General features: G+C 50.9%; 2 protein-coding genes and 1 long non-coding RNA gene across 4 annotated transcripts; 2 read left to right on the top strand and 1 right to left on the bottom strand.

Annotated features, from left to right (window-relative positions):
• Window positions 1–281: 281 nt before the first annotated feature.
• On the top strand, window positions 282–1,515 carry LOC117592468. Its single transcript, XM_034286304.1, has 5 exons — window positions 282–424; window positions 479–623; window positions 677–802; window positions 866–1,015; window positions 1,071–1,515. The coding sequence occupies exons 1-5, from the start codon at window positions 297–299 to the stop codon at window positions 1,353–1,355; spliced, it is 834 nt and encodes a 277-aa protein (XP_034142195.1). The 5' UTR covers window positions 282–296; the 3' UTR covers window positions 1,356–1,515.
• On the bottom strand, window positions 1,374–5,250 carry LOC117592462 (histidine decarboxylase). 2 transcript variants are annotated; one of them, XM_034286289.1, is made up of 8 exons: window positions 4,983–5,250; window positions 4,260–4,838; window positions 4,064–4,173; window positions 3,867–3,920; window positions 3,084–3,777; window positions 2,703–2,848; window positions 2,407–2,635; window positions 1,374–2,272 (listed from the first exon to the last, which is right to left on the bottom strand). In XM_034286289.1, exons 1-8 carry the CDS (start codon window positions 5,008–5,010, stop codon window positions 1,629–1,631), a joined length of 2,484 nt encoding a protein of 827 aa, XP_034142180.1. In that variant the 5' UTR covers window positions 5,011–5,250; the 3' UTR covers window positions 1,374–1,628. The 2 variants fall into 2 exon arrangements, with proteins under 2 accessions (XP_034142180.1, XP_034142181.1); XM_034286290.1 differs by having other exon boundaries at window positions 2,137–2,272; window positions 2,394–2,635; window positions 4,983–5,245.
• Window positions 5,251–5,458: 208 nt separating this feature from the next.
• Window positions 5,459–6,548, top strand: LOC117592481. The gene is made up of 3 exons (XR_004574548.1): window positions 5,459–5,743; window positions 5,818–6,212; window positions 6,269–6,548. It is a non-coding gene; the product is annotated as an uncharacterized LOC117592481 (long non-coding RNA).
• The last annotated feature ends 2,519 nt before the right edge of the window (window positions 6,549–9,067 follow it).

The raw sequence follows: 9,067 nt of genomic DNA, 5'->3' as shown, positions 1-9,067 counted from the left end.
AAGTTCAAATCCATTTCAGAAAACAAAATGCCAACTGAGTGGAGTGCCAGCGGCCGTAGAGTTCTGCTGATATGTTCGGGCCTCAGCGATGTCCTTGGCCTTGCACGAAAGCGAAGCTCGACTGCGGTTTGTGTTGGCGTTTTGCACCTGAAACTTGCTCCGATGCAGTGTTGGGTCGATGTGTAGTGATCGGAGGCTTTCGGCTGCTTTTCCTGAGTTCTATCTAGGCATCAGACGTGCCTTGAGTTCTACAACATTTCGGCAGTTGCTACAAACACACGTAGACAGAACACAGAATGGAGCGACGCGCTACGAGGCTGCGGACCTACCAGCGTGACAGGCGAAAGTTTGCCTGCATATGCTACACGCTGACACTGTCCTGGCTGCTGCTCGCCCTGCTCCAATGGCTGCTCATCTCTGTCATGTGAGTGGCCCTGGGCTGTCGCAAGAGTTGCCCCAATCCTTTTTGCACTTTCAGCGCGCAGCTCACTGTCGTCTTCATCGAGTATTACTGGATCAGTTTGATTTTCTTTGTGGTGGCCATGGTGCTGGTCAGCATTTTCGTCTTCTACGAGAGGGTGCGCGCCATCACAGGCCTGAACTGGCTCATGTGCCTGCTGATAGTGAGTCAATTTGTGAGTCCTGTGCGTCCATTTAGTCCTGTCCACCTTTGCAGGTGGAGTTTGTCATAATCGGCGTGTTCAATCTGGCCGCACTGAGCCACTGGCAGGAGCTGCTCGTTTGGTGCTTCTCCTGCATGCTGCTCTTGTTTGTGTTTGTACTTATTGGATCCATTATACCGGTGAGCAGAAGGCCCCAAGTCTAGCTAGTCAGGGGTAACTCTCCCTTCTACTCTCCCCCACAGCACGATCTAACGCTGGATGTGGTCATACTTTTTGTCTTGGCTTTTATCTTTCTCATCGTTACCGTGTGGTTTGCTATGATTAGCATTCTGGTAAAGGTGCCCTACTCCTTTGTCGTCTATCAGTTGTGCATTGCCATCGTTGTGCTGCTGGTAGGATGTGCCACAAGTGATCAAAGCGATCTTTGCATCTCCTTTTCTCTTGCAGTTTGTGATGTACCACGCTCAGACCATCAATGGCGGACGTTTTGCGGAGATGCGTCTCAATGATTACCTGCTCGCCGCGCTCATCCTTTTCCATGACTTTACCATACTCTTTCTGCTGACATTCTATCAGCAGCTCGTCCTGAGATTCATTGCGGGCGCCACCACAACAGCGAGGCCCGTGAGTCAGGATATTCGTGGCATGGGTTACTTTGATCCCATCATAGGACCAGTTGAACAGGACTACGTGGACGATGATGACAACAACAGCACCGCAGCAGTCCAGTAAATGAACAAACAAACCCTGCGGCATGGAGCGGCCTTTTTTATTGCAACAACAAATGGAACATTAAGTGTCATACCCGCAAGCCTTGCCAGCAGTTCACAATCTCAGCTTTAGACAGGCATAGATATAAGCATAGTAATACGATTATTTTGTGGATATTTAAGTTAAGTTTTTGGTTTGTTTAGCGATTGGAGATACAATTTGGTTGGACACACACACACACAGCGACACACACACAGAGACACACACAATTACCAACTAGAGTTGGAGCCAGAGCTAGAGGGATTCCAGCGAGGATGCACCTGAGCAAATGGTCGCATCCGAATCGCTGCAATTTGCTTCTCCATCTCCTGGCATCTGCTCGCGGGCCGATTGCATCAGCTGGGATGAGGGCGATGCAAATGAGCCGAGAAGCGGTGAGGCAAGATCATTGAGGCTGCTCCTCGGTGTGGGCGTGGCCTGGCCACCATCCGCACTGGGAAAGCTCAGGCAGCTGCTGCTGCTGCTGCTGCTGTCCGTCGAGGAGTCGCCGGGGGATTGGGATGCGTTCGCGTAGCGCTCCAACAGAAGTTGGCCAAAGGTCTTGGCCGGCCAGTCAAAGTCCTCCAGCTGGTGGTGGTCGGTGGGCGTGGCAACGGGTGTGGGCAGATGGTAGACGCTGCTGCTGAAGCTGGAGGAGCCGTTGTCCAAGAGGCTGCTGACGGGCTCCAGGAACCGCCTGCCATGGTACATGTCGCCGTGATTGAGGGGCGCGAAGAGAGTGTCCACAGAGACGGTGACATTGCGGCCTGTGCTGGAGGTGGAAGAGCTGGAGCAGGGGGAGGCTGGTAGGGGGATCGGGAACAGGGAAATGGGCCGAAACTGGTGCGTGGGACAGGAGAGGGAGCTGCTGTTCCGGCAGAGTTGCAGCAATTCAGTTTCTACACAGAGACAAATGGAAGAGAGATTCAAAATGGGCACAAGATCTGGCTCCTACGGTGGGGAATTTGTGGCTACCGAGGCAATACACTGGCAATAGATCTAAGTGGAGGACTACGCTACCTGGGCTTCATACCTTCCGCCGACTCCTCATTGTCCTCGCTGATGCTCGCCTGGCCACCGCCCTGGGCCGTGCCCTCGCGCACCGTTGTCCGGCCGTACGAGTTGGTGGTGCTGCTCGTCTCGCCGGTGGTGGCATCCAGCGTGGTCTGCACCACCACATCCATGTGTGAGTCGAGCGAGAACTGCTTGCCAGACATGAGAATGCCACGCACACGTCGCCGCATCGATGGCGATTCCTGATGCTGCAGGGGGGGGGTGACAGAATTTAGGATGCAAGTTGTCCCATGGCTGTGGGTGGAATGGACTCACCGCTATGCGAATGCCAGCATAGGTCTTGGCCAGAAACTCATCGGCATCGAAAATGCCGGCAAACGAACCGTTGACCACTTTGGGCGACATGGGAGAGTTGGACAGCAGCAGGCTGGAGCCAAAGGCCTCGCTCTTCTCCTTGGTGTCTACGGGGAGAACAACAGAAGGGAAAAGGATCACTCCTCAAACTCAATGGAGGAGCCAAAGCCAAACCAAAAAACATCAACTTGGGTTGTTGGGTGGATCGAATCGAAGTGCATTAACGCATAAACACAAAACTTAAACAAAAATAACTAACAAAAAGAAAGGCAGGCAATGGAACAACAGTAGAAACAGAGTTTTGGGAGCACAACAACTAGAGGCGATAGGACTTGCGTTTACCCTTCAGATACACGCGATTCGAGATGGTTATGTTCATCTCCTCGAGCACCATGGAGGCCACCTGGCGAATCTCCATCCAGTCCTTGACAATGTCATCGAGGGTCGTGTGCGTCGAGGTGATGGTGAAGCGAATGACATACTGCCCCTTCAGCGAGGAGGGAATGCAGTGCAGATTCCCGCGATGATTCAGTCGCTTCAGCAGCTTCTCCGTGATCTCATTGTCGCCGCGAATGCGAAACACCACCAGGCCCAGGTGCCGCTTGGCTGGCAGCTCAAACCGATGGTCGGCCAGGACGAGAGCCTCGAACTTTTGGGCCAGGCGCACACCCTCGCGTATGTGGCGCTGCAGCCCCTTGATGCCGAACGAGCGCAGCACGAACCACACCTTGAGGGCGCGGAAGCGGCGACTCAGTGGTATCTGCCAGTGCATAAAGTCCACGGCCACGCCCGAGTTCTCGTGCTGCAGATACAGCGGCTCCACATTGAAGGTGCGATGCACCGCGGTGCTGTCCCGCACCCACAGGGCGGTGGCATCGAAGTGCACCATCAGCCACTTGGAGGGGTTGAAGGCAATCGAGTCCGCTCGCTCAATGCCGCGCATCCAGGTGCGGAACTCGGGACAAATGAACGCGCTGCCAGCATAGGCAGCGTCCACGTGCAGCCACAGGTTGTGCTCCCCGCAAACCAGCCCGATCTGTGGGCAAAATTAAAGACGCGTGCGAATTGTCGGTGTCAGTGGAAGTGGAACAGATTAGCGGGGAGAGTAATCAAAGCCAAACCCACCTCCTCCAGATTGTCAAAGCTGCAGCTGCCGGTGGTGCCGAGGGTGGCGCAGACCTGAAATCAGAGGGGACCACAGGGGAACATTTAGCTAACTGCTGACGTATATTAATTGGCTCCAAGGGGAGTTGCGGAATCAGCTGCTGCTGCTGATGCTGATGCTTTTGCTGGCCAATTACTTTTGACAGACTTCAACTTACCCAGAAGGGGACGAGTCCCTGCTTAACGTCATCCTCGATGGCCTCGCGCAACAGTTTGCCGCGCATCGAGAGCTTTTCGTCCGCCTCAATGTACCGCATACGCACGAGTCCTGTGGGTGGGAAAAAAGATAGAGAGAGAGAGAGTAAGCCTAAGCTGCTTAGTTGACTGTAAAAGCTGTCGACAGGACACACGCACCAATCAGCGCTGCTTTCTCCACGCTGGAGTGGGCCTGATCCGAGCAGTAGGCCACCAGGCGGGCGTTTATCTCGGCATCCTGGTAGCCGGGATGCCGCTCATGGAAGCGCTGGATGGCCCGAGTGCGTCCGGCCAGCAGGCAGACCAGCGTCGCCTCACTGGCCGTCGTCTGGAGTACACCGCCGCCCTTGCTGCTGCTGCTCAGGTGCAGGAAATCATCCGGCAAATTGATCATCTTGCCCAGCCAATTCATCACGATGATCTCCAGCTCGGTGCAGGCCGGGGAGCTGGCCCAGGTGAAGCCCAGGCAGTTGATGGCATCCGCCAGCATGTCGCCCAGCAGCGAGGGCATCGAGTTGAGGGCCGGGAAGTAGGCGTGCATGTGGGGCGACTGCCAGTGGGTCACTCCCGGCATGACAATGCGCTCCACATCGTCGAATATCTTTGGCCAGGGCTCGCCCTCAATCGGCGCCGATTCCGGCAGTAGCTGGCGCATATAGCCCGGACTGACATCCGGATAGACGCGACGCTCTCGTATATTCTCCAGATAGTCGGCTATATAGTCGACCATCTCCTTGCCTGTGGGTTGGGGTTCGGATTGGTGGTAGAGGGGATTCATTAAATGAAGACAAACGATGAGGACAAATCCCCAAGCGGATTTACATGCGCCACTGCCGCTGTGCAGTTTATGGCCCGAACCCGACTTCATTTGGCTCGACTTACCCCGCTGACGATATTCCTTAAAGTCCATGTCGCAAATGCCGTAAATGCCTTAACCCTTGCTGACGTAAATGCTCTGCAATTGTCTCTAAATGTTTGTGTATCCGAGTCGGATCTGTCTTGTGTCGTTATGAGTTTGGGCCTAATCCAGTTAGACTTGGTCTCTCTCTCTCTCTCTCTCGGCTCTCACTCACTTTCCTGGGGGGCAGTGGCTAGGCAAGCTCCATTTTCTGGGTGGATTCAAATGCCAAATTGGAACGCTGCTGACCGCTAGAATAGCGAATAGAGAACGAGTGTGGGTATAATGAAATGGAAACTTGGACTCTCGGACACTTCCGATGTTGTGGGGCTTCGGGGGCTGATTGGAAGTGAAAAAACGCGCTGGGAAGGGCTGCCAGCTGTGAAAACACGAGCTGGAACCAGGCCAGACCAGAATTCACCTAATTATGACAGCAAAAATATTAGTTCTGTGTGGGAGTATCGTTCTGCGAGTATCGTTGGCCGAATAGCTGCGATTGTGCCCCTCTTTTATAGACCTTTTGAGACACAACACAACAAAAATAATCGATTAAGCGTTTCGCTTCGAAAATAATGCACTTTACAGATGCAGACACGTGTTTGTGTGTTGACAAGTTGGCTAATTGCGGAGATGAGAGTCATCACGCCACACGCCATCATCCTCACAGTATTTGGACAGAGGTTCGAACGGAATCCCAACAAAATTCCGTTTAAAGTGGAAAGCGCCCTCTAATTGTTTATGCTTGGTAACTCGCCTAGCTTGATTATACTTTAAATACCGCAAATTAATTATATCTGCTCGATCTGGACTCGGGCACAGCTTGTACACAGTCCGAGTTCGTTTCGGTTTGGATCGTGCATCGGAGTGGCTGCTGGAATGGCTTTTTTCTGACTTTTTTCAGCAACTGCATTTTGTCATGCATTTAGAATGCAGACTACATGAGATCGAAGCTGTTCGACGCTTGTGGAAAAATCCATTGAAATGTTGAAACTGCAACAAAGTAGCTGCCAGATACATGCTGGAGTTAACAGATAAATGCTGAATTATCTCATCTAAGCCTTCAAATATTTACTCGTCAAATAGGCATAGCTTTTGCTGCAATCTCTGACTGTGTGCCAATAATTATTGGATAGCTCTTTCTCCTATAATTTCTACAATTTGCAGAGTTAAAATATGTTAAAATATATGTTGGAATAATCGAAATTCTATCTGCGGTAAGCACAATGGTTCATCAATAAATCCACAAATTGTTAATCTTTCACTTTTATAGATCACCCACACAATGAAGAGTTGGACTCGCACAGGACTCGCTTGGAGCGAAACTGAATGGATTTGCCTGCAGCAAGGAGCTATTTATACCCGAGAACTAGTTATCAGGCCGAAGGACGAATGTGCGCAATGAAAATGCCATTAAACAGCGGGATGGTTCTTTTCCTAATATGACTCGAATATAATAATAAGAACAACGAAACAAATGGCATGCGCCAGGGAGAACTTTGAATGCTCTTTGGAGAAGTCTGCCAGCTAATTGTTAAAGATAAATCAGTGCAGTTGGAATGTTTTGTTCAATAATTGTATTTTAAATATTCTAGATACAATTGTTCGAATTTCTTCTCGCTCCCGAATAGAGTATTCACACAACAGCAACAGACTTATGGTGGGTACAAAACGAAGGGCAGAGAGCGAGCGAAGGAGTCCATAAGCAAATGGAGAACAACAGCCAATAGCGGGAGGCATCCTTTTGTAGGGATTGTGTTCATTGACCAATCGCAAGAAGGCGACCACTAACACACACACAAAAACACAAACAGGATCAACAGGCAGGCTGTCAGGCTGTCAGGCACAATCCCCATTTCACTCCAATTTCATTTGCTGCAGTGTCAGGACGATGCTTGATGGTTGCTGGACCACATCTGGGGGGGGGGGGGGGATTAAAAGAGCCCACCCCTGCTCCTACCACCCACCGCAATGAAAACCATAAAATATTCTCAGAAAGTGCAGGGGAGGAGAAAGAACTAGTGAGGAAGTATCTGAAAACCGCCGAAAAGTTCCCTGGAAGCTTGGCTTTAAATCATGCTACCCCCCCCCCCCCCACTCCACCATCTCATTACACACTTGTTACAAGCTTGAAGACGGGGGGGAGGGAGGAAGAGTCTCTGCCGCTTACGGTTGGGGAGGTCAATGAGCTTTGGCTGGCTCGGTGGCTCGTCTTGAGACTGTAAATTTCGACAAAATACCGCTACATTCAATGGCTTTTGCACGTCTCTGTGTGTGTGTGTGTGTGTGTGTGTGAGTGTATTGCCAAATATTGAGCAATAAGAATAAGAATTTCGGTTTCTTTCGCTTGTCATACTACAGACAGTTACAAAGCGGCTTTTGTTGGGCCACAGACATGCCCGCCCCACCGCAGCACCGTCTCTCCCTCACTCTTTCTCTCATTCTCAATATCTCTCTCATTTTTCTTCATTGAATGCATTCTTATTAAATTATCTGCTATAAATACATTTCGTTTAAGCTCACGAGTTGATTGAGCAACAAAAAAGAACCGAAAAATCTGTACTAAAATGCATATTAATACACAGGCACAGGGCACACGGCACACTGGGAAAAGAAAGAAAAAAAATGCAATTTAATTTTCGAAAAAGTCTCTTCCGCTCTTCAATTACAACGCTCACCTGGTGGCGCTCTCTTCAGGTGGTGGCTGCTGCTGCCTGCCTTCTCTCTCTCTCTCTTATTTGGCGCTCGATCGTTTTGCTTTCTCTTTTGATACTTTCTTTCAACTGCTGGCGCTCTCTTCCGACGCTTACTCTCTCTATCTCTCTCTCTCTCTCTCTCTGTCAGCATTCATGTTGGCACACACACATGCTTGGCGTTTTTTCGTGTGTTTTGATTCCTTCATTCTTGTGGCCGCCGTTGCTTGAGCGCTAAGAACGTTCGTTGACCTCTGCTGCTGCTGCTTCTGCTGGTTGCTCTCCGCTCTGCTCTGTGGTGCTCCAAGTGGACGTCTTCTTCTTCCCGCTTAGCGGTACTTCTCAACCTGTTTTATGTCTCTCCCTTTCTAGCGGGCGTGAATGTGTATGAGCTGTATGAGTGTGCGAGTGCTGTTTGCCGTAGAAGTCTTCCTGTTTATTCAGCGATTAAAGGTGCAACTGAGAAAGCTCCAACGACGTCGCGACGGGCCCCAAAGCGGCGGCGGCAGCGGCAACGTCACGGGTCTCGGGTCCCTGACTCTCGGACATTTCTGATCTCTCTGATGAAATGCACGCATGACTCTTTCTTACAAGTATGTACATACATATGTGTGTACATTCATATGTACATAAATACATACATTTGTACATATCTGTATATGAATGTTTCATCTTTTATACCTTTTGTGGTTGCTGTGTGGATATTTTCGGGCACTGATCACGCATTTAATTAGCAGGAATTTTGATTCTTCTTTCAGGTGTGCGTGTGTGTGTGCGTGTGTGTCTGTATTAGTGTGTTTGTGTGTTGGAGGGTGGCTGCTCTTACAGCTCCTTTCTCCTTACTCGGCTCAAGCGCAGCTTCTGGTGCTTCGTACACCGATTTTCGCTCACTTGCACACAGGTTCCCATCGGTGGGGATGACGATGACTCCACCGCTGAAGATGATGATCTGCCTGCCCAGTTGCAACGGGTCTTTGCCTTGGCCTTCTGCCATTTAGTGTGCAATCGTGTGTCCCCACGTCCAGTCCAGTCCATTTGGTGTTGCTTGGAAGCTGGATTTTGGCTCTCATCGTCTCTTACCCTCGATTGTTCGGTTCGGTTCGGTTCGGTTCGGCCTTCTTCCTGATCCGATTCGTTGAGTTTCGCGCGCGACTCCTCCCTCCGCCCGTCGACCAGCTGGCGGGCCAGGGTCTGGCCTTGCCCATTTTACCGTTTGAAATACGTTTGGTGTCGTCAGCTCCTGCTGCCCCGGAGCTAATTAAGTGACAGCCATCCCCTTGCCTGGTCTCCACTATGATTCATCCGCAGCCCATGATCTTGCTGAGTGAAGGGTTCAAGGCTTTGACATTGATGATCATCGGGTGAAAACTGCCGCACAA

Source organism: Drosophila guanche, unplaced genomic scaffold (assembly GCF_900245975.1).
Source record: "Drosophila guanche unplaced genomic scaffold, DGUA_6, whole genome shotgun sequence".
In the NCBI taxonomy this organism is placed as follows: domain Eukaryota; kingdom Metazoa; phylum Arthropoda; class Insecta; order Diptera; family Drosophilidae; genus Drosophila; species Drosophila guanche.
The sequence above is the reverse complement of the archived record's forward strand: the minus strand, read 5'-3'. Positions and strand labels throughout refer to the sequence as shown.

Excerpts from the sequence above, each read along its gene's own strand:
- LOC117592468 (XM_034286304.1), top strand. The coding sequence starts at position 297 with ATGGAGCGACGCGCTACGAGGCTGCGGACCTACCAGCGTGACAGGCGA. Across the intron at positions 624-676 it reads GGCTCATGTGCCTGCTGATA|GTGGAGTTTGTCATAATCGG; the intron begins GTGAGTCAATTT and ends CCACCTTTGCAG. Across the intron at positions 1,016-1,070 it reads TTGCCATCGTTGTGCTGCTG|TTTGTGATGTACCACGCTCA; the intron begins GTAGGATGTGCC and ends TTTCTCTTGCAG.
- LOC117592462 (XM_034286289.1), bottom strand. The coding sequence starts at position 5,010 with ATGGACTTTAAGGAATATCGTCAGCGGG. Across the intron at positions 3,778-3,866 it reads GCTTTGACAATCTGGAGGAG|ATCGGGCTGGTTTGCGGGGA; the intron begins GTGGGTTTGGCT and ends TTTTGCCCACAG. Across the intron at positions 2,849-3,083 it reads GAATCGCGTGTATCTGAAGG|ACACCAAGGAGAAGAGCGAG; the intron begins GTAAACGCAAGT and ends TTCTCCCCGTAG.